The sequence below is a fragment of the Vulpes lagopus genome, chromosome 1 (assembly GCF_018345385.1).
Source record: "Vulpes lagopus strain Blue_001 chromosome 1, ASM1834538v1, whole genome shotgun sequence".
In the NCBI taxonomy this organism is placed as follows: Eukaryota; Metazoa; Chordata; class Mammalia; order Carnivora; family Canidae; genus Vulpes; species Vulpes lagopus.
In genome coordinates, this window is record NC_054824.1 from 145,781,534 (window position 1) to 145,804,984 (window position 23,451).

General features: G+C 56.9%; 1 protein-coding gene across 1 annotated transcript in view; it reads left to right on the top strand.

Annotated features, from left to right (window-relative positions):
• CAPN2 (calpain 2) overlaps positions 1–23,451 on the top strand; it is a 38,245-nt gene that overhangs the window by 3,645 nt on the left and 11,149 nt on the right. The window contains exons 2-10 of the mRNA XM_041746515.1: positions 1,007–1,076; positions 16,095–16,213; positions 17,241–17,374; positions 18,239–18,407; positions 19,146–19,229; positions 20,711–20,796; positions 21,285–21,359; positions 21,838–21,998; positions 23,181–23,350. Coding sequence (XP_041602449.1) covers positions 1,007–1,076; positions 16,095–16,213; positions 17,241–17,374; positions 18,239–18,407; positions 19,146–19,229; positions 20,711–20,796; positions 21,285–21,359; positions 21,838–21,998; positions 23,181–23,350 — 1,068 coding nt within the window. The remainder of the gene's footprint in view (positions 1–1,006; positions 1,077–16,094; positions 16,214–17,240; positions 17,375–18,238; positions 18,408–19,145; positions 19,230–20,710; positions 20,797–21,284; positions 21,360–21,837; positions 21,999–23,180; positions 23,351–23,451) is intronic.

Sequence of the window (23,451 nt, forward strand, 5' to 3'; positions counted from 1 at the left end):
CCACCCGGGAAGGGCTTCTGCTTGCCTGAGAGGGGAACACCGCAGGGTGTGGAGTGTAGCACCTGCAAACTGAGGTCACCAGAGCCGATGAAAGCCCAGATTTATGCCTGGCTTCCTCTGTGGCTTCAGAATCAGGAAACAGAGAGAGAGGGTGGTGGAAGGGGCCAGAATTGTTCGCTGTTGGCCGCCAGCAGGCTGCTTGTGACACCCTTAGGGTTTTGTTACTCATCAGTTGGAGGCAGTGCAGGAGCAGAAAGAGTACGCGCTCTAGGCCAGTGAGCGCGAATCCCAGCGCCGCCGTCTGTGACTTAGGGTCAGTTCCCCATGGACACATTGTTTCACATCTTCTATCCCCTTGGCCTATTTCCTCTCCCATAAAATGGGGACAGTACCCATCTGTGTTCCTGGGAGGGCTCCATGACATAAAGCACCACGCGCAGCCTGGCTCTGCAGCAGGTTCCCAAGCACGGATGCTGCCAGTATCCTGGCCCGGTGGACGGACTCAGAAGGCATACATACACCCACCAGCACCGCTAGGTGGTGCAGAGTCCAAGTGTTCTGGGGCTCAGAATCCCAGAGATGACCAAGGGCTGGGCTGTGAAGGAGGGCTTCCTGGAGGAGGCGGCAATGAGTCTTGAACATGGGTAGGAGGTGAGAGATCAGGGTGGGAAAGGAATCCCATGAAGACAAAAGAGCTGATGTGCAGGACTGGAGAGGGGCTGAGGGGGCGGCCCCAGGGGGTGAAGGGATCGCATACCTGGTGGAGAGGCAGCTCCATGCCTCTGTGGCCTCAGATAGCAGTGAGATGACGTAGGCTGCAAGCAGTGCAGGGCGTTGGGGCTCCACGGAGCAAGGTGCAAGCAGAACCCCATGGCAGCCTATAACTGCACTGCCTTCCCCAGGGGGGCAGGGGCAGGGAGAAGGCATCTGGTGCACCTCCTGGGAGCTGAGGTATCCTAACCACAAAAGCCCACCCCTGGTGTTTGACAGTGGGTTTCATTCCCAGGAGATCTGCGATGATCCCCAGTTCATTGTTGGAGGTGCTACCCGCACGGACATCTGCCAGGGAGCCCTGGGTAAGTGACAGCACCTGAAATGGGCTTGCCTTCTCCCCTCCCAGGCAGCCTGATGATTTCCAATTCCAGAAGCTTCCTGGGATTTCTGCTCCCCTGAGGGCCCCCTTCCCCCCCACCCCCCTGAGCTGGTGGTGGAGGGTGGAGGGGCTTCTGGATTCCAGCCACCCCTTGCTCTAGGAAGCTCCTGGGGGCAGAGTTGGGAGTGGCCTGTGATAGTCTGTGGGCTGAGAGCCAGGGCAGAGGGACTCCCCAGGCCAGTGACGGCACTGACACCTCTGTTCTCTGGGGCTCCGGGGCCCAGGGATGGTGACTCAGTGGGAGGGAAGAGGAAAGTCTCTGCACCCGCTGCTAAGCGGAAGTCAGAGCACCAGGTTGTCAGTGTTTGCAAGACAAGCTCACCATGGTATCACAACAGCAGGGAGCAATGCTTCTTATTGCAAAGGTGCTTGTGATGTTCATTTAAACAAGACGTATGAGGGAGGCTGAACCGTGGGCATCTGCAGCCAAGCCCCTATCTCCTCCTGGACACAGTGCCGCTGAGACTGGGCCTGCAGGGTTTCTGGCTTTACTGTGAAGTCTCCCAGGGCTTCTGTGAAGTCTTAGCAGTGGGCCTGGAACCGTTAAGTACGACACTCGTAGAACCCACTTGAGATAAATATGAACCTGTGGCCCCTGGAGTAAATCATCTGCTCCCATAAACCAGAGATGTGTGTCCTGCCATCAGCTTCACCTTGTTCCCCAGACTAGTCCACCAGTAACAAAATTGATCACCTGGAATCGGACTTCCTTTCCTGGGTTTGCACAGGTTCCGATACTCAGAATAATAACAGCTAATATTTATCGAGCGAATACTGTGTGCCAGACACTATGATGGCGCTGTGATGATTCTTATTTAATCGATGAGGACACTGAGGTCCCGGAGCAGCAGTGGAAATGAGTCTGGCATACCGGTGCGGACAGCGTGACTCCAGGGCTGGGCTGCTTGTAGAAGGGGGGCCTGGGGAGTCCCTGAGCCATGTCGATGTCGGGGGCAGCTGTGTGAATCAGCAGGCTGGGCACTCTGGGAGCCCACAGGAAATACCTCTCTGAGAGCAGGACCAGCTGGCCTGAGCCCAGCCTGCATGTGCAGATGCCTGAGATGCCGAGCTCATTTCTTACCTGCAGAGAACCCCCCCAGCCACCCCTGTTTCCTTCCTGCTCCTCCACAGACAATAGAAGCCCAAGGGTAATGGGCGTTAACAGGCCTGGAAGTTGACAGAAGCCTTAGCCAACCCAGGGGGCTTGGGGGAGACAAAGAGGTAGCAGCTGTCACACTTGGCCCACCCTCCATGCCTGGCCCGCTTGGCTACAGGTGTGCCCTCCCCCACTTGGCTACCGGTGCGCCCCCACAGCAAAGCACACACTAGAGTGGGGACAGGCAGGAGGACCAGTGGGAAAAGCACCTGCTCCCTCCACCACTCACTAGCCGGTGTGTATGGGGGTGGGGGGCTTGGGCAGGGTACCCAAGCTCCCTGAGACTCCATCTCCTCCTCCATAAATGCGAATAGCAGCACTACAGTTGACCCTGGAGCAGCGTGGGGGTTAGGGGTGCTGAAGCCCCACACATTCGAAAATCTGCATGTAACTCAACTCCTCCCCAACTTAGCTACTAATAAGTGTTGTAAATAATTTTTATTTGTTTTTTAAAGGCTTATTTATTTGAGAGAGAGAGAGCACGAGCTGGGGGAGCAGGAGGCAAAAGGAGAGAGAGAGAAGCAGATTCCCCACTGATTAGGAAGTCTGGCACGGGTCTCAATCCCACAACCCTGAGATCATGACCTGAGTTGAAACCAAGAATCAGATGCTTAAGCGACTGAGCCACCCAGGTGCCCCTATAAGTGACTTTTAGATTATTTATATTATAATTTTTTTAAATCATTTTTATAGTGGATGTCTTTGAAAATTTTAACAGGCTTTATTTTATAGTAGAGTGTTATTAGAATTACAGAAGAAGTGAGGACAGTAAGAGAATTCCATACACCCCACAGCCAGATCCACCATCTCACTCAGCTCTGGCGACAGTGCCGTGCACCTGTTACAGCTCATGAACCAGCACTGACACAGCACCGTCCAGATCTCCTAGCTGGTACTACTGTCCTGTCTCTGCTCCCGAGTCCCATTCAGGGACCACGCTGTGTTTAGTTGTCGTGTCTGTGTGGGCTCCTCTGGGCTGTGGCAGCTGCTGAGTCTCCTTGCTTTTTTGGTTCTTGTAGGATGTTCCTCTGTTGGAATTTGCAGGTGCCTATAGAAAAAAAAATAGTGCTTGTACTTTAAAAAAAAAAAAAAAACAACGAAAACAGGTCTGAAAGTTAAGTGTCCACTTGTTGGTGGAGAAAGTAAATAGATCCTCTTCTGTATTGCAGTTGCTTCTCGGCCAGCCCCATCCTCCCCGCCCACCGTGGTCTCTCCAGCAGATACGTGGCCGTCATGACTCATTTCCTCCTAGCCTCCCTTCCATCTATAAATACGCCTTCGCTGCTCTCCTCCCGCTCCCTTCCACTGCCTCTGAGAGCTCACAGAAGCCGGGAACCCTGCTGCTTTCCCCGGTCCCTGTCCTGCCCTGGCTGCCCCAGCCTTGGCCGGCACACAGCCCTGACCTCCTGTCCCCAGAGAGCAGAGGCAGCAAGAATCATCCCCCTAGAGACCACCCCCATTGTTGCGTATATTTGTATTTGAGGCCCAGGGATGCTAAGAGGGGTTTACGGGGCTCCCCCCCTCCACTCTCCGTGGCCTCTGGTTCACACTGTGACTTGTCCAGGGGCTCCCTGAGCCCAGAGCCAGGCCACACTCCTCTGGCCTCTTGTCTGACATGGAGTTGGATCAGATTTTCCTAAGGCCCCACTGCTTCTGACATTTTGTGACTCCGAAGTATGCTACCCGCTGCTGGCAGCTCCCCACCCCCTGAGGGGCTCTGCTCATGTTTGTCCCTGCTCTGTGTTGGGGGAGCCTTGCTCAGATCAGCCCCCAGGGGTGTCAGCCACAGGGGGACCTGGCCAGCTACTGGCGAGGGGCCCCAGGAGGAGGGTGGTCCACACACATCGGGGGCCTGGCCAGCAGGCATGCACTAACGGAGAAGGAAGTGGTGTCCTCACTCCCACATGGTGGCACAGGCCACATGTGGAGTGGTGCAACCAAGGAACCAAATTTCTAATGTAAATATAAATGTGAGGAGGAGCTCTGTGTGCCTTGTGGCTACAGCAGGGGCGGCACCTCAGACCCTGGCACATGGGAGTCCAGCCTCCCTGCAGTCTCCAGAGGGGGACGGTCCTCACAGGCCTGCGTGTGTCCAGTAGAGCCAGTCTAGACCCACCTGTAAACAGCAGGGGCCAGAGTGAGTATGTACGTGGGTGTCCATCCTGGCTCTTGGCTTTGGGCTCCCTCCTGGAGCCTCCGTTGTCTCATCCACAAACTGGGGTGAGAGGGGCACCTGCTGCGGGGCTGAGGCTGAAGGTGAACACACCTGAGAACAGCTATTAATAGCTGCACATTGCCAGCTCTGGTCCCTTGAGCAGGTCAGGGGACAGGGGTAGCAGGTGCGGTGCCCGTTGTTGGTACAGGCTAGGTCGGGCTCTGGGCCTTGCCCTCAGCAGCCCCCCGGAGGTGTGGGAGGGACAGGAGACAGGAGCTGGAGGGGCACCGTGCAGACTCCTGCACCCGCTTCCCCTGAGAGGCTCTTGCAACATGCCCTCAGCCAGAGCTCCCTCACCCCCCTGCACATGGGAAACAGAGGTGATTCCTCTCCCGTGGCTGGGGAACTGTGTGACTTGGTTTCTCTGTCCATCTGGGGTCTCGATCAGCATGAAGAGCCCATTCCTCTTGGACCACCTTGTTATAGGGGTCTCCTGCCCCCGGCTGCCTCCCACGGGGAGACTTTCATCCACAGTTCAACACTACGAATGCCAGCAAGTCAGGAGATTGGTGCTCTCCTCCTGGGGGTGCATGAAGGCAGCAGGAGGTCGGGGGCGAAAGGCCATGGGTAGGACTGAGCCACAGCCCGTGGAACCAGGGAACCAGCATCCGGGCGGGGGGGGGCTTCCTGCTGGTCTGGGACCTGTTGGGGCTTCTGTCCCTTCCTTCAGGCTGCCTAAGCCTGTCCCCTGTGCTGGAGACCTGTAAACACCAGTGTGTCAGGAAGGGTCAGGTGTGGCCGAAAGCAGCCTCAGCATCTTGGTCTGTTTAGTGTTGATGTAGCTGTCGCCAGGAAGGACAAGGAACAAGGCACTGACGCAGTGAGACCGGGGCCAGCGGGACAGGACCCAGGGCAGGGCTTTCCACCAGCATTCCTGGCCTCTGCCCACTGTTGCACCAGCCCCCACCCAAACTTGACAGTCAGAAATGTCTCCAGACGTCACCAAGATCTCCTGGGGTGGGGGAGTCAGTGGTGGAAAGCCATCATACGCTGGAGTGTGCAGGGGGAGGGTGGGGAGGACAGTGGTGGGTATTAAAGGGGGGTAAATGAGGCAGGCTCATGGAGGCAGGCAGGTGGAGGAACCAGTGGCGTGCAGTCAGGGCACATTGCTGGGATGTTTGAACTTGTGGGAGGGGTTCCCACCCTTCCCCCTGGGCACTGCTGCAGCAGAAGAGGGGCTGTCCTTGCTTCTCAGAGGGTGCTCCCCTGCAGGGCTGGTTGTCCCATCAGCCTCCTGGCACAGGTGTGTGGACTGCATTCCGGGCCTTGGGGTGCCCTGGGCACAGCAGACTGACTGGGCACCCTCCCAACAGGGCAGGCCGCTACAGCCAGCAGGTGCATCTTACTGCCTAGATCTCAGGCAAGCAGATTCCAGGAGGGGTGCTGTCTTGCTCTACCTGTGTCTAGCATCATAACCACTCCAAAATCAGTAGCTCAAAACAGGATTTTCCTGTTCACTTCCACAGGTTTGAAGGATGACCAGGGTCAGCCCGGTGACCCAGGGATCCTCCTGCACTTACAGCCTCTAGGCTGGGGCTGGGGTCGCATGTTTGGCACCTGGGCTGGAGGCTGGGTCAGCTGGGGCTCCAGGGTCCCTGTGCCCCTTATGTGGCCTCATCTGCAGAGGCCTCCAGTTAGCAGATCTTCTGGGTGCACGTCCTGAGAGACACCCTAGGAAGCTGCCTCTCCTTTTGAGATGGAGCTTCAGAGATCACGCAGTATCCCTTCTGCCAAACCTTCTCCATTGAGACCCCCCGAGGCCGGCCCAGGTCCTAGGAGAGCATGTGAAACCAGAAATGCTATGGCTGCCATTTCTGGAAGATGCCACAGGTCCTCCTTTAAATAATGGCCTTGTCCCTTGCCTGTGGTGACCCAAGGCAGCTCAGACACCTGCCCATCATGGTTGGGGGGCTGTGTTCCCAGGGACCCCCCAGCATGCAGGACAGAGGGGCACTCAGCTGGCTGGGCTCCCTGGCTGCGGACACTGGAGGCAGACAGCAAGGGGTGAAGAGGAGCCCCCAAAACTGGGACTGAGCCCCAAGGGTGACAGAGGTGGAAGGCAGGTGTCCAGACAGGGGACACAGGGTCACAGTGGTCCCCTAGAAAGTGGTGGCATTTTGTCTGAGCCATGTCCCCCCTGAAGAGGTCACATGGCCCACACCATATGCCCCCACTGTGACATGGGCCCTGCCCTCCTGAATCTTCCCTGCTGGGACCCGCTGGGCAGCCACGCTCTCCTGAGCTGCACCACCAGGGGTCATGGGTTGGGGACAGGCTCCTGGACTTCCCACCTCACTTTCCTGTTGGCAAAGGGACACTGTGGTGGGAGGAAGCACACGACTGTTCCTGTGCTCTCCTCTTGGAAATACTCCATGGCCACGAATACTGGTAAACAGCCTGTCCAGCTTCCTGCAGGGCCCCGGGTGACCTCAGCCCACCCCCACCCAGGGTTGACCTCCAGGACGCAGACAGAGGCCCAGGGTGCACAGCCCTGGAAATTTACTGACATGGCTCTGTATGAATCTACCTTTTCAGAAGAGGCTCTGCACCTCCAAAGAGCCATTCATAAGGCCACCGGGCATGCTGTGTGTGTGTGGTGGGGTGGCTGTGTGCCCGGGGTGTTCAGGCCGAGGCCAGGAGGAGGGTGAGCCCCGCTGGAGACACTTCACGTTTGTCCTGTTAGGTCCCGGTGGCCGGCCCAGAGGGCAAGGCGGTGCCTGATGGCCCCAGAAGGCTACCTGTTCCTCCTTTTCCCAAGCAGGGGAGTGGGGGGCCAGGTCTGGACATGGACGGGCTTCCCTGGGGCCCATGAGCTCCAGGGGCCTCGTGATCCCAGCGGGCACCGGCGGGCACAGGGAGGCTGAGAGGATGTCGCTCAGCAGTGGTTGAACAAAGGAATAAACTAATACGTGACCTCTCCCTGCCTTAGACACAAAATACATAGGTGTAACTTCTGTGCAAACACGCGCCTCAGGACACACAGGGAGCAAGTGGTCATCCACCTGCTGAGTTGGGGCAAGGCGCTGGTGCAGCTCCCTCCCCTCTGTGGGCACCCACCACCACCACCACCACCCAGACGCTTTGTCAGCTGTCCTCCTGTCTGGGACACACACCTCAGCCTGAGCATTCACCCGTCCTGGGTCCTAACCCTAACTGCTCCCCCTAGGAAAATGCATATGTTCACATTCGTGCAGAATTTGCAGTTTGGAGTTTGCCACCTCTGAAGCCCACGTGGGCTTTGATCTGATCCTAACAGCATTCGGACTATTTCCTTTCACAGCTGAGAGGGCATGGGGTCAGAGAAGTTAAGAAATGTATCCAGGTTTACACATCACAAGCAGGATGGGGATTCAGATCCGGGTCCTCTTGGCACACGTCCTGTGCTCATATGCACCACCTCCGGTTGGGCCTGCTAGGTTTGCCCTGTGCCTGAAGCTGGGGATGGCTAGCTCCACCCCCGTGAGCCTGCTTCGTCAACCCCAGCCTTACTTGGGACCCCTGTGCACCCAGGCTGACCAGCGCCCTGCTCATAACACCTGGGGAAGGGGGGGACCTCTGTGCCAACCCAAGTGAAAGGGCGAGTCTGTCTTGGCCCTGGACACCCCCCACCCCGCCCCGGGCAATTTCTATACTGCTAGCTTCCTAGCTGCCCCCACCCGGCTTCAGACACTTAGAACCTCTCCAGAATTCCCAGTCCAAGTCTGGTCTCCATGTAGGATGGGGACTCTGTCTTCTGCTATGGGAATTAAGTCAAGGTGCAGTGTGGGGTTTTGGGTGGGGGATGCAAGCTCCTGTACGCAGCTCCTGTTTGACCAAGCACACGGCTGTTGGGGCACCAGGTGGGCTTTTAGGATAGGAAGCAGGGCAGAAAATTCCCCCCACACACACGCCTGGCTTCTCTGGCCTATCCCAGTTGAATGTCTTCCAGTAGAGAACAGAAGAGCCAGGAGTCCAGCTGGGTGTGTGGGGGGAGCCCAGACGTGGGAACAGCCAGTCTGGAGCCTATGGTCAGACCTGCAGTGGGTATTTCAGAAACCTCTGGGCAGTGCCTCATCTGCTCCTGTGATAACGAGCATGGCTGGCAGCTCTGACCTTTGTCCCTGCCCATGTCTGGGGTGCTGGGCTAACTGAGGCAGGCAGCAGGTGCACAGGGCATCCGAGCTTTAGACGAAGACGGCAGAAATGTGCTGGCGTTGATGCACGCCTCACCTCAGTGACCCTCCCTGGGTGCATACAATAAGGCCATGTCTTATAAAGAAAAACCATGGTTCTGGGCAGCCCAGGTGGCTCAGAGGTTTAGCGCCACCTGCGGCCCAGGGCCTGATACTGGAGACCCAGGATCGAGTCCCACATCCGTTTCCCTGCATGGAGCCTGCTTCTCCCTCTGTGTCTCTGCCTCTGTCTCTCTGTGTCTCTCATGAATAAATAAATAAAATCTTAAAAAAAAAAAAAAGAAAAACCATGGTTCTAAAGAGAAAAGTATATGAAAATCTAAAGAGAAAAAAGACACAGATGCTATCACAGGACCTCAGCTGCCAGAGGAGGTCTCTGCATTTAGGGCAGATGCCGGACGGCCGGGAAGGAACTTTACCCAATCCCAGGGAAGATCTGGCTCTGCGCAGTCCAGCCCCGGGAGACCCTGGGCAGCCAGGCCGGCAGCAGGTGCACCCTTCCTGACCCCAGAAGGGCTCCAGGGCCGAGTCCACGGAAACCGTGCCCCTCTCTCCTCCAAAGTCACCACATCATTGTTGGGAAGCTCTGAGAAATCACCACTCTTGACCTGCTTCGCTCTGCATCTCCTATGGAAATGCACGTTTCTGTAGAAAATGTTTCTCAGGGGATAGCTGTTAACTTCCGGGGGAGCTAGTTTCTAGCACACATATTGGGGGTCACGGGAGTCCATCAGAACAGCTGATGAGCTGTTCTTATTGATGACAGACCCATTCTGACAGGGACTTTACGTAAAATAGTAATATTCACTTAGAATAGCTGCTATTACGCTGTTGTCCTCACTCTAAGGGGGGGACATAGCTGAGCAGTCCGTTGAGGACAGTAAGCTAGGGTTGATGGTAGGAGAAGCACAGTCGAAGGACACATAAAACATGCCTCCAAGAGTAGCTTCATTTGACGAAGACAGGAGTCGCAGGATGGGCCAGTGCAATGCTCCCCCATATTTGCTCCCATTTCTCTGGTTTTCTCCTTTTTTGGCACATCCGACATCCTGTAATGTGCCAGGCTGTCTTACTGAGCACCTAGTCCCAGGCAGCGGAGAACGTCTTTGATTCTTCTGTGGCCGCTGAGAGTCTCATCCTAGAGGTGGCCCCTAATTTGTTCCCCTAGTTACCTGCAGATGACATGTAGCTGTTTCTGGTACGACCAAGGTTCAGGAAATAATCATCTCACCTACCTGCTGCTCACGGGAGTGTGTCTGTAGGGCCAACTCCTGACCCGGAACCACGGGGGCACATGCTCTATGTTGCCCCTCCGTGCTTGCGGATGGGTGTGAGAATGAGTCTCCCACAGCTGCCTGGGGGTCCCACATCTTATTCTTTGCCATCCAAAAGGTAGAAATGGTGCTCTGTGGGTCCACTTCATGTTTCTTTCATGATGAGTGAGGGTGAGTACCTTTTCATGCCTGGGGTTTATTTAGTTAGTTATTTTAAATACTCTCTACCCCTCAATATGGGGCTCAAACTCACAACCCTGAGATCAAGAGTCCTGTGCTCCTCTGACAGAGCCAGCCAGGCGCCCCTCAGTATGTTTGAGATGTTGGTTTTTCCCTTTTCCATGAATGTTTTATATCTTTGTCCATTTTACTATGGAGCTCGCTTTCTTTATTTACTAGAAAAGTTTACATGTAATGTCTGGGATCTGAGTAACATATTTTTCCTCGTTATTTTTTCCTTTGACTTTTTTATCATGATTTTTTTTTATCATGTAGATTTTTTTTTACTTTAGCGTAGTTAAGTTTATCATTTAAAAGGTTTATGGCTTCCAGGTTACAATGTGATAGCCTGTCTCCACTCAGATTATATTGGAATTCCCCCATTGTCTTTTCCAGAATGCCTATGGATTTATAAAAATACTGTATGTATAATGTTATCATAATGTAAACATACTAAAATGCAGATAAGATATATGGTATAAGTACATAGGCAATAAACATGTAAATAAAACAAATGGCTAGATTTTCCATATTTATGTGGGAATATGTAAATAATATTTTAAGCATATACTTAAGATATATAATGTTAAATGCCTAAACATGAATGTTATTCCATTTAGAATTTATCCCTGTGAAAGGATGAGCTAGAACTTGATTTTTTTCTAGGTGGCCACTTAATTGTTCCAATTCCACATGTGAATAATGAGTGACTGCACTAAATTCCTGTGTGTGGAATGATTTCTGAACTTTCTGTTCAATGCCATGTATCTGTATTCTCATGCACAAGTTTTGCACTCTTTTAATTATTGTGGCTTTATGCCTGTTTTAATACCTGTTAGAGCTAGACTCTCTTCCTTCTAGACTTTTTTCTGTGTTTGATGTTTAATTTTTCCTTAAAAACTTTAGAACAGCTAAGTTCCCAATGTTAAATATCCTCTCACTATTTTTGTTGGAATTGCATTGCGTTTATAGACTAACTTAAGAGGAAATGGCATTTTTACGATGATGACTTTCTAGCCAGGAATCTGGGCCACATTTTAAATGGGGTAAATGATTATCTGAGCCTCTCCAGGCAGGATGGCGCCCTCCAAATTAGTTTGGGGTGAATGGCTGATGAGGGACAGATGGCAGTTGGTGAAGTCTTGAACACCTCTGGCCATACACGGTGTGTTGGAAGCCTTCTGAGATCCGGTGAGGTAGCATAACCAGCTCCCTGGCAGGAGAGGCCCTGATTTAGGAGGTGGAGTCGGTGTTAGAATTCTAGAACTGGGTGTGAGTGGATCATACCCAGATGCCACCTCGAGGGAGCCGTGCCCGGGGTCAAGGGACACAGCTCAAGTCGAGCCCAAGAAGAAATACTCTCTCCACACCCTCCTCCCTCCCTGTGACTCCCCACACCCTCTTTCCTCCCTGTGCTCCCCAGGGCTTCCATTGGCCAAACCCACCAGCTGCCAGAGGCACTGGGAGCCCATGGTCTCGTCCAGGGAGCCCAGCTCGGGGGCAGAATGAGGGTGTGCACTGGACATGGGGAGGCAGACGACTCCTCAAGATGGTCACCTCTGCCCTGAGACAATGGATTAAGTGAGGACAGGTCACCAGTGGTGACTGAGTGTATGTAAGCAGACACTGCAGCTGGCTCAGGCTTTATGGTGTGCTGCTCAGGGACAGTCCCGTGTGGTCTGGGGGGCTGCCTGCCCTCACCTGTCTCTTGCAGTCAGATAACTTAAACCCTGTAGAACTGCACACCGGCGTCCTTCCAAGCCCATCCATGTGGCAGCTTTCCCAGGCAGTCCTGGTCACTGAAGGACACCCTTGCAGGCTTTCCTGAGCTACACCAGTAGAGTGGCAGGCAGGTGCGTCACCATCCCCCCTGTCCCGAACCAGCCAGCTTGTACCCAGATCCTGATGCCACTGGCCTGCACGGGCTCTCTGGGCGCGGCTCCAGGGACTTTACCCAAGTCACCTCCGCAGAAGCAAGTCCAGGCAGGACCGTCCAGGGTGGGAGGGCTATTTGAGTCATTTGGGGGCAGATAGGAGCTGACCTTGACAGAGGGGATGGAGGATCTGAGGCTGGAGCAGGAGGTTTTGGGACAGGTATCCCGGGGTGGTGGGGAGAAGGCCCCATGTGGATGAGGTGTCCAGGCGGCAGCAGGGCGCTAGTGAGCACACTGTGCAGCCAGACACTGAAACAACCAAGTCTCCTCTCAAGGACAGAGTCCCCACCACCAAATCCTGTGAATTAGGTGCCTTGGAAATTGGAACCTGTTTGCAAAGGAGACTGTGTGGGTCACACAGTAAGAGCTTTGCTCAGACCCACCTGACGGCCACGTGTTACGGGGTCTTGGGGTGAGCCACAGGCCTCCCTGGGCCTCCTGTCCTCAGGTGTGATGGGCTGACGGCACCCACCTGTGTGTTCTGTGATGAAACGAGAGGGCGACACAGGGATCTTGGTAGAACTTGGGGCCTAACTGATAGTGAGCCTCACGGATGGGACTAGCCCAGTGATTGATACTGAGCAGCTCACTCAAGCAGGGGTGAGTAAGGAAGACAGGTGCACTCTGCAAGGGAGAGTCAGAGAGTTAGGGTACAAAGTAGGATTTCTGGTGCTTCCAGCTTAATGGACATCAGATCAGGATGCTGTTCGGGGGACCTCCCAACCTTGAACCCACAGCCTGGAGCACCGATGAGAACTGTTTCAGGTCTTTGGCTATAAAACACTCTGGCTCTCGTTCCTGCTTGTTGGCTGTTTTTCTGGTGGCCTGGGTTTGATGGTGTGATGACAGGCCACCATCCCATTGTCCTGGTGAATCACGGTGCGTCAGGCAGCATCGAGTTCTTCTGTCCCATGAGCCCATGGCCTGAGGGGGTCCAGGAGGCCGGGTACCCCTTAGTTTGACATTTGAATTGCAGTTGGATACTTCAAGTGGGGTCTCTCCTTCGCTAAAGGAATCAGACGCCCTTGAACCAAAAGAAATCTCCAGCAAGGTTCAGTTTTGAGACAAAATCCAGGGTTTGACTTAGACGATATGCTGGCGAGACCTGCCAGTTACCTGGCGTACATGCCCCGCCCCCCAGCTTCAATTTCTTCACCCCAGGAAGGCGATGACGGCGAGGGCAGTCGTGTCAGAGGCTCACAGACAAAGGTGCAGCACGTTCTCTGTGACCTATTGAGCGTCATCCAGAACGCTGGCTGCTTGCTGTGGCTACGGGCAGAGGCGGGGGTGGGGACCGGCCCGTGAGTACTCTGCTCCTCCCACGACACACGACTTCAAGCAAGGAACTCGACCCCTCAAAGCCATGGTTCTGTCATCCAGCTAACGTTCTGGGATGATGGGCCCTTTCAGAGGAGCCCGTAGGTTGAACCAGCCAGGCTCCAGGAGAGCAGCCATCCGCAGGGCAGGGGCGGCCAGGGGAGACCGAGACCACGGAACGAGGCCACTGATCTCTGGGCCTGCTGGGGAACGGTAATTCGAGCTGCGTGTATGGCCAGCACAGACCTAGATGTGTGGTCCTGATAAACACGACCTGAAGCCACATGACCTGCATTTAGTCATGGCCCAAGAACAGCTGTGACCTCATGGCCACAGAGCAGGTGACCGGTCCTGCACTGATGCTGGGGACCCAGGGAACGTGAACCAGGAGGATATTGGAGTGGCCACCCTGTGCCTGCAGCCCCAGCACCCTGGGCAGCTCTTCGGCGACTGCACAGCAAGTGTGGGAGCTGTAGTTTTGGGACTCTGTCTCCAGGATCCCTACACTTGGGTCCACTTTGTCCACAGGGCTTTCCTCCTCCTCGAGTTGACAGACCCAAATCCCAGCGTTTTGCAGGATGCCCAGAAAAATCTCAAATTCACTCAAGAAGAATAAGAATCACAGGCATCTGCAGGCTTCCAGAGAAGGCCCAGAGCCATGAGAGGTTAGGGGAGGGGATCTCGTGACCCCAGGAACCACCGACACGTGGTGGGTCCATCCTCCAGGCAGGAGAGCGAGATGCTCAAAAACGTCCAGAGGATGGTCTGTTTTATTGACCAGGCAGCATGTGGGCTCAGGACAGGGAAGCCCCTCTGCGTACACTTCCATCACTGTGACTCCTAAAGACTCCCGCTGCCATGTTTCTCTGCAAGCTCCGTGTTGTCAGCACACCCAAGGGTCTCTACTTTGGTTTCCATAAAGGCCTGCTTGGCCCAAAAGGCTGTCTCTGAGATCTGATGGACGGAAACACCCCCTGAGCCATGTCCTACTCCTACTGACGCGGAAACGTCCATACTCCTCACAGAGCATTGAGAGGAATAGATGAGGTAATGACCTCTTCAGGGTAATGACCCTGAAGCTCCCAGGAAACTGGTTGGCACATCAGAAGGTTCAGCAAGTGAGGGCTGGTGCCTACACTGCCCGGGCACTCAGGAAACGGAGGTCATCCATTCAAGTGGCAGGAAAGTCCACGGCAGAGCAGGCTGCAGGTGTGGCTTGATTCGGGGTCTCCAGTGATGCCAGTAGGACCTGGTTTCTAAATTCCTTCTACCTCCCAGCCCCTCTTCCTCTGAGATGGCCCGTTCTCAGGCGGGCTGCCCCTCCCACGGCAGGGGTAGATTGTACATCCCTGAGCCGATGCAGCAGACATTTGTCCACTCCCGCCAAAGCCCCCGTAAAGGTCTCGTGGCACCTCACAGGCTCTGGCTGGGCCACAGAACCTTCTCCAACCCAACCACTGCAGGTGGGGCAATGTGATGCCTGGGTGGCCACAGGCCTGCCTCTGGAATTGGGGCAGGGTCCACTCCATGGAAACATTGCAGACTGAGTGTGCCGGGCAGCTGGTTTCACAGAGGGACGTGGGGTTCTCGGGAGGAGCACAGGAAAGCCAAAGCTGAGTCCCCAGCACCGCTGCACCCACTCAGCGCAGGAGCCAGAGGATTTGTTTGCCCTGGTCAGGTTGAGGCCTCAGAGAGCTGTGCGCACCACCCTTTCTGAGCATCAGGAGGACAGTCCCGTTTAGGAATCATCAGGACACCAAGGGGTGGACCAGAAGAGAAAAGAGCTCCGTGACCTTCAGTAGCACCTGCAAGAGGCCCGTCCCTCAGTAAACGTAAATCCAGCGATGCACATGAACTCATCCAAGGCTGTTTCCTGTTACCGCCTTGGGAAGTGGTAGGAGAGTGCTCACTCCTTTAGCACAAACTAGATGTCCTCAGCCTCCCCCAAGCCTCCATCTGTGGCCTTGGGAGGTAAATGCAAGCCCCCCACGGCACACTGTTGCTGCCCACGGCTCGCTTCTAACCACGCAACAGGGTCGCGGTGCTTGTGTGCTGAGCACCTGCTGCCGGAGCCGCAGGCACATGAGAGCTTTACACACGTGCTGCCGTGACCGCATGGTCCTGTGTGCCACAGGGGGCACTGCAGCTGCGGGGGGGCCCGTCTGACTGTCCTTGTTCTTGTGCCCCTCATGCGGTGCCCTCCCATACCTCAGAAGTGACCATCCATGTGCTCTTGCCCAGGGGAGCAGCTTGACCATGCACTTCTCTGACCCTGGAACCTGCTCCCACCCACTTGGGGACATGCAGGACACCCTGTGTGGGACCTGCCGGCCCGCCTTCCCCTGCCCCTACGCCCTCCTCCCTGCCGACCACTCCCCACCTGCGCCGCCCTGTCCACCCGTGCTCCAGAAGTGTCCCTCGTCATTTCAGAGGCCCCTGCCATGCCCTCCGTGGCTGAGCTGGGAAGACAGCATGACTGTCACAGGTCTTTCCAAGAGTGAGTTCTCCTGCCTCCCTCTGGGTCACCCAAACCCTCCAACCTGCCTGTCCCCTGGTGGCTTGTCCGCAGCTTCAAGCTCCTGGAGGCGGGACGAGGTGTCCAGCATTCTCCTGGCACTGAGCCCCCTGCTCAGAGCTCTGTGCTGTGTCCACAGGTGACTGCTGGCTGCTGGCAGCCATTGCCTCCCTGACCTTGAACGAAGAGGTCCTGGCTCGTGTTGTGCCCCCGAACCAGAGCTTCCAGGAAAACTATGCAGGGATCTTCCACTTCCAGGTGAGTTCCTGTTGGCACACACTTCTCCCCAGTGGGTCCTGGGGGGCTAAGACAGGTCCTGGGGGGTTCTGAGGTTGGGTCCCGGTGGGGAGGAGCTGAGAACGGGCTGGGGGGCTTGCTGAGGATGGGTCTGCTGGGGTGCTGAGGATGGGTCAGGGGGATTGCTGAGGATGGGTCCTGGGGGTGCTGAGGGCGGGTCGGTCGGGGGTGCTGAGGATAGGTCTGGAGGATGCTGAGGACGGGTCCCGGGGGAGTGCACAGGATGGGTCAGGGGGCTGCTAAGGATGGGTCCCGGGGTGGGGAGCTGAGGACGGGTCCGGGGTGGGGGAGCTAAGGATGGGTCCCGGGGTGGGAGCTGAGGATAGGTCCTGTGGGGGGAACTGAGGACAGGTCCCGGGATGGGGGATGCTGAGCACAGGTCCTGGGGGGGCAGCTGAGGACAGGTCCCGGCGGGAGGAGCTAAAATAGATCCTAGAATCTAGGAATGGGTTCCCTGGCTCAGCCACATTTATCAGATCCTGGGGTTTGCAAATCCCTAGGACCGTGCTGTCCTACAGAGGACCTGGAGAAGCTGCAGCAAGCTCTCTGGCCTGCTCCTGACAGAGACCCTGTCCCTGACGGGGAGACCCTGCAGGAATAGCGGTGGGGAGCCTCTTGAGACAGGCAAGGAGGGACGTAGTGCAAGGCACTCAAGAGTTAATTCCCAAGTTTCAAGCCTGTTCTGGGGGGTCTGAGTCAATGGCGAGGTACCACTCACTGTCCTCCCTTCACGCTGGTAAATGAGAAGTCCTATCCTGAGAGCGTGAGGTGCAGGCAGGGTGCCCGAGTGGCGAGTGTGGGAAGGACAGGAGCTTCTGCCCTGGGCTTCTCAGCGAGGACTTGCCAGGAGGAGGAGGGTGGGAGGTCTCCTCCCGGGATGGGCTCACGGTGCCTCTGAGGCTGGGATCCCCACGTGGCAGCCCGCCCGCTGGCTCTTCCCGCAGCCCACCCCAGGCCACCCTGTCCTGTCTCTGTCCCCGACCCACAGTTCTGGCAGTACGGCGAGTGGGTGGAGGTGGTGGTGGACGACAGGCTACCCACCAAGAACGGGGAGCTGCTCTTCGTGCACTCTGCAGAGGGCAGCGAGTTCTGGAGCGCGCTGCTGGAGAAGGCCTACGCCAAGTGAGTGAGCATGAGCATGCCCTTCCCTCCAGCAGCCTGCCCCAACCGCCCTGCGTTCTGGAAGAGACGGGTGGTGGTCAGGAACTACCTGGGCCAGAATTGCGCTCTAGATTCAAGGAGTGAATACAGGTGGGGTGCCTGGCTGCATCGCGCCTGGACGGGTGATCGTGCTCACCCTGCTTAGACACACGCACAGGAGCCGGTGTGGCGCAGACTGGCCTTGAAAAGGACCCCTACGTCCTCGGCAGGTCAGATCACATTTTTGTCCGCTAAATACCACAGAGTTTCTACTAGTGGGCAGAACTTTCCAGTGCAGAGGTAGAAGTCTGGAAGCTTGTGCAGAATCTACGGTGTGCTATGAGATGTGGTTTCCCATGACCGCCCTGGGTGGGAACCCCGTGACCTCATCCTGACCGTGCCGCCCAGGCTCTGCAGCACCCAGAGGGCTCCTGGCCCTTGCAGCCACTGCTGGGGAGGAGGGCCAGCCCCCCCCCCAGCTGTGACAGTCAGGGGTCTGGGAGCCACTTCTCAGTCACTTGTCCCAACAGCACCGCTAGAAGCCATGGGACGCCGTGGGGCAGGAGGGTGGGAGGAGCAGCACTGTGCGTGTGCACCTGGAATTGCTTTTGTTGTGGAGTTCTTGTCCTTTAAGCTTTAGATGCCAAACAGCCAATGAGCAGCCCTGCCCTTTGCTACGAGGATGTCCAAACCATGAGTATGGGGGGTCGGACCAGATAACCACCAGTCCTTCCACCTGGAAGACTAGATTTGCTGGAGCCCAAGCCGAGGGGATCCCGAGTGGACGGTCCCTGGAGTATCCAGTAAAAGGAAGCAGCAGTGGCAGCAGGATCTGTCCTCCCTCAGGATCAACGGCTGTTACGAGGCACTCTCGGGGGGCGCCACCACTGAGGGCTTTGAGGACTTTACCGGGGGAATCGCGGAGTGGTACGAGCTGAGGAAGGCCCCCCCTGACCTGTTCAGGATCATCCAGAAGGCTCTGCAGAAAGGCTCCCTCCTCGGCTGCTCCATAGACGTGAGTCCAGGCCCCACCACCTGCTGTAGCTGGCACGTCCGTCCCGGTCCACCACACTGTGCCTCACCTGGAACCCATGGCTGGTCAGCGACTTCCAGGCTGTCTGGGGGACAAGCTGGTGGGCGAAGGTGGCCCCAGCCCACTTCCGACACCCACCTCCTGTGCATCGCCAGCCTGGACCTCAAGCCCTGGGACCCCATTCCCTCGGCTGGTCCCCAGGGAACCTCCTGCCCTCGGCTGGTCCCCTGGGAACCCCCTGCCCTCCACTAGTGCTCAGGGAGCCCCTTATCCTCCGCTGGTCTGGGGGAAACACCCTGTGCAGACACTTGTCCCTTTGGACAGGGCCTGCATGGGCCTGGAGCCAGGCACCTTACCCTTCATTGCTGCAGGGTCCACGGCCCTGGGGAAGACTTCGGGAGGGGCCCTTTCCTCCAGAAGCCGGGAAGTGTGCATCACGTCCTGCCCCCAGGCATCCTCTGGACAGAGGCTGAGCATCCCACCCCCACCCCAACCCTGTGCTACCCAGGACTTATTCCCTGTGGGGACAGAGAGGGAGGCCCCAGCTTCCATGGGCAAAATTTCTGTCCAACTTGCTAAAAACCAAAATTCAGTTTAGTAAATGTGAAGATATAATTGCCTTTATCAGGTGATCCGTGAGTTGGGTGGCACCCCATCCCGCAAGTAGCAGAGACCCTCTATGAAAGAAGGTGGGCAGCCTGACTCTTCCCATCTTTCCAGATCACCAGCATGGCAGACTCAGAGGCCATCACGTTCCAGAAGCTGGTGAAGGGGCACGCGTACTCAGTCACTGGGGCCGAGGAGGTAAGGCCGGCAGAGTTTGCAGGGGTGTCTTCTCCCTAACACCGCAGAGGACTGCCCCCCAGCTTAGTGGGTCCCGCACTCCCACAGTCCCTCCTCTACCAGGTCTTGAACTCCTGAAGGCAAGGGAGTGAGGCCAGCGATTCAAGGGCCGCTGCGCCCCATGTCTGCCCTCTGTGGGCCACGGGCCAGCTCTGGCGTGCTCCCTATGCTTCGTTCACACTCGCCTTGCTCTTCCTGACCGGCTAGATATAAAGGAACAGGGATCGCATCCATACAGTGTTTTAGATTCTCAAAATGGTGCTTTTGCGATTGATGTCACCACAGCATCAGTGCTGAATTCCTGTTCCAGTCTGGCCACCTCTGGCCCGCTGCATGGCCTGGGCACATTTCTCAAACTCCCTGGCCTGGAGTGTCCTCCAGTCAGACAGGGGTGATTTCCGCAAGGAGCTGTGGTGGCGGGCGCCGCGGCTCCCCAGTGTCACAGTAATGCCACATGCCCCAGTCAGTAGCCGGCATCAGGGCGAGTACAGAACCCCATGTCTTCAGACGTGTCCAGGGCTCCGTTCTGTTTTAAACCTTAAATTTTTATTTTATTCCCGAGCCCACCACACCCAAGACATGTACACCTTTTTATTTTGAAAAAGCTCAAGTCAATAGAAAGGTTGAAAGGCTAGAACAATCATAAACATCCAGGTACTGGGATGTCTGGGTGGCTCAGTTGGTTGGGCGTCTGCCTTTGGCTCGGGTCATGATCCTGAGGTCATAGGATTGATGCCATGTGGGGCTCCCTGCTTAGCAAGGAGTCTGCTTCTCCCTCTCCTCCCCACTCATGCTCTCTCTCTCTCACTCTCTCTCTCTCAAATAAATAAATAAATATATTTTTTTAAAAAAGAACACATCCAGGTACTGCTTCTGTAGACTCAACAGTATCTGCACGTCTGTTTTCTGAGCTGTTGGTAGGTCAGGCACATACGTCACGAAACTTCCACATTTGCCTCCCAGGCTCTCATGTGACATCAGTGCTGTTGTCAGGTTTTCATCCCGTGACAGCATCTCACGCAGAGCCCGTGTTCACACATCTTCCCAACTCGACAGCATGTCCCCTGTAGCGCCCGCCCAGGGCTCCAGGTCCAGGCAGCGTGACCACTCTGCACCTGCAGAGTTCCTGCGCAGGTGGGAAGGTGCCGTCGCCCTGGGACTGCAGCAGGTCCCGCTCTAGTCGGGAGGCTGGGGGCCCCATGCAATGGCATCTAGAATGAGGAGAATGAGGACACTGCTGCCGCAGGCTTGAGACCAATCAAGGAGCTGCGTCCTGCAAGAGTGGACCCAAGGAGTGGTCCACACTGGCAGCGGCAAGGGGTCTGGGGTCAGCCCTTCCCATTTCATGACCCGGACCCGACCCCTCTCAGCTGATGGAGAAGCCCCCCCAGGCCGGGCTTGAGCTCAGCAGCTCCCCTCTCCTTCCCGCACCCCACCTTCAGGTCGAAAGTGGGGGCAGCCTGCAGAAGCTGATCCGAATCCGCAACCCCTGGGGCGAAGTGGAGTGGACCGGGAAGTGGAATGACAAGTGAGCGGCATGCCCTCCCCTGGGGAGGCCCAGAGGCCGCAGGCCCAGAGGCCGCAGGTCCCCCTCCTTGCCCCGCTAGGGCGTGTGTGTGCCCTCCTGCAAGCCCCGGGCTCCGGCGACGCACAACCCATCCGTCACCTCACAGTCCACGCCTTCCCTGGTGCAGTCACCCTGCTGGCGGGCCTTCCCAGGGTGGGAAGTGCAGAGAGGTTCCCAGCCAGGGCAGCCACTCGTGGGACTCTCGGTTCCCCTCACAGGGGCAGCCGGGCATAGGCCGCCTGTGCTACCCCTTCTCCCCCGACGGCTGCGCTCTTTCTGCTGCCACCGCCCAGGGGGCTCCCTGTCCTCACCCCCCTGCTTCCCGGCTCCGGGCCGCATACATGTCACTCCTCCCGGTGGAGTCTGGCCCTCGGAGGCTCAGGAGCATGTCCCTGGGTATCCACTCTAGGGTTGTGGGGACGGTCCTCACCTGTCCCTTGGTTTCTCAGCTGCTCCAACTGGAACACGGTGGACCCAGAGGTGAGGGAGAGGCTGACCAGACGGCACGAGGACGGGGAGTTCTGGTAAGGTTGTTAGCGGCCACAGGGCCAGGGCTCTGTCCTTGGGTCCTGGGCACAGGGGCGTGGGAGCTGCTTCTGTAGTCCTAAACTCACCAGAAGACCCCGATGAAACTATTCCTCAGCCTCTCCCATTTGTCCATCTCAACGATGGGGTTTCAAAGGCCCCGGAGGGTTCAGGTCCCACGAGGAGACTGGAGAGGAGGGGCCCTTCCCCAACCAGCTCCCAGAGTGGGCCTGACACCTCAGGAAAGAAACAGGCCCTTGGAGAGTAGGGCTGGGCCCGCGGCTGTGTCTGCCCACCTGCATCTGTGCAGCCTGGCTCAGTGCTTTGAGCAGCACAGTGCCCGAGTGCGGTGCCAGGCCGGGCATCTGCACCTCTACCTGCGGGCCTGGGGGTGGCTCCTGGCCCAGCTGCAGGGGGAAGGTCACCGTTGTCAGCGTCCTTGTGTAACCTGGTCGTCCTTGTTCCTGCCTCGGCCAGGATGTCTTTCAGCGACTTTCTGAGGCACTACTCCCGCGTGGAGATTTGCAACCTGACCCCCGACACCCTCACCAGCGAGTCCTATAAGAAGTGGAAGCTCACCAAGATGGATGGGAGCTGGAGACGGGGCTCCACGGCTGGAGGCTGTAGGAACTACCCAAGTAAGGCCCTCCCACGTGCCCTCACTGTCCCCCGTACCTCAGGGCCCACTCACACAGCTCCCTGGTCCCTCCTTCAGCGACCCTGCACCCCTTTTCCCTGTCCTGGAGCTGCTCTCCTCCACGTGGCAAAAATGAGTCCACGTGACTCCACATGCTGGGCCCTGGGGACTGTCCCAAGTGGTTTAGAGAGATGCTACCCCTTCAGTCTGCATGACCAGCATCCAGGTGGAGTCCTGGGGAGGGCTGCAAGCTGGCTGGGATTTGCATGCAGGCAGCCTGGCTGTGGGGAGCTGGTCTGTAAGACTCTCTGTGGTGGCAGGTCCTGGTCACGTGTGGATCCTAGGCCACGGATGAGGAAACTGAGGGTCCCAGTGGCATCCTAGGCTGCAGAGCAGGTCATCGGGCAAGCTGACAGGTCCTTCTAGCTCCCGTGCTCTTAATCCTTCACCTCAGACATGTGGCCATCAAGTAGCAGTTGTAGAAGTGCCAGACGAGACTCTCTCCCACCTGCTAGATGAGGGGTCAGCAAACTCAAGGGACGGGTGGTAGACATTGGCTCGTCTGCCCTTGGTTTCAGTCACATCACATGGCTCTACTACTGACTGAAAGCCGTTAAATGAATGTATATGGCTGTATTCTAATAAAACTTTATTGACAAAAACAGGCAGGAGCTGTGGTCCGCCAAGCCCTGCACTTTATCTCCCCAACAAAGAGTTTGATCCCATCAGGGAGCGGAAGGCAACCCGTACGATTGTCCCTCAACCTGAGTGAGTCTCATTTTGGAAGCAGGAAGGGCAGAGACACCCTGAGGGCAATGGGACAGGCCGGGGATGAGGACACAGAAAAAGAGACTGAAATTGGGCAGAGGATGTTCCTGGCCTCAGGGTTTGCAGAGCGGGTGCAGGCCAGCCACTGGAGCTGAGGAGGGAGAGGTGCCACAGGCCAGCAGCTCAGCTCTAGCCACGCTCTTCCAGGGGGACTAACTGTCCCCAAGATAAGCCCGCCCGGCAGCAGGCAGGAGAGGATTGCAGGGCAGGTGGTAACATAAGGGTCCCCGTGGTGTCCAGGCGCACGCGGGCTGGCTCTCTGCACGCCCCCACCAGTGCCGTCCCCTCCCGCACCCCCTCCCCGGCTAGGGCTCCCGGTCCCCAGTGACAGAGTCCAGTCCCACTCTGGCCACAGATACCTTCTGGATGAACCCTCAGTACGTGATCAAGCTGGAAGAGGAGGACGAGGACCAGGAGGATGGAGAACGTGGCTGCACGTTCCTTGTGGGCCTCATCCAGAAGCACCGGCGACGGCAGCGCAAGATGGGCGAGGACATGCACACCATCGGCTTCGGCATCTACGAGGTGCGTGGTCTCAGCCCAGCGAGGAGGGAAAGCCCCAGGGCAGGACGGGAGGTGGGCCCCCTGCCCGTCAGGGACAGAGCAAGGTCATGGGGACAGCCTGA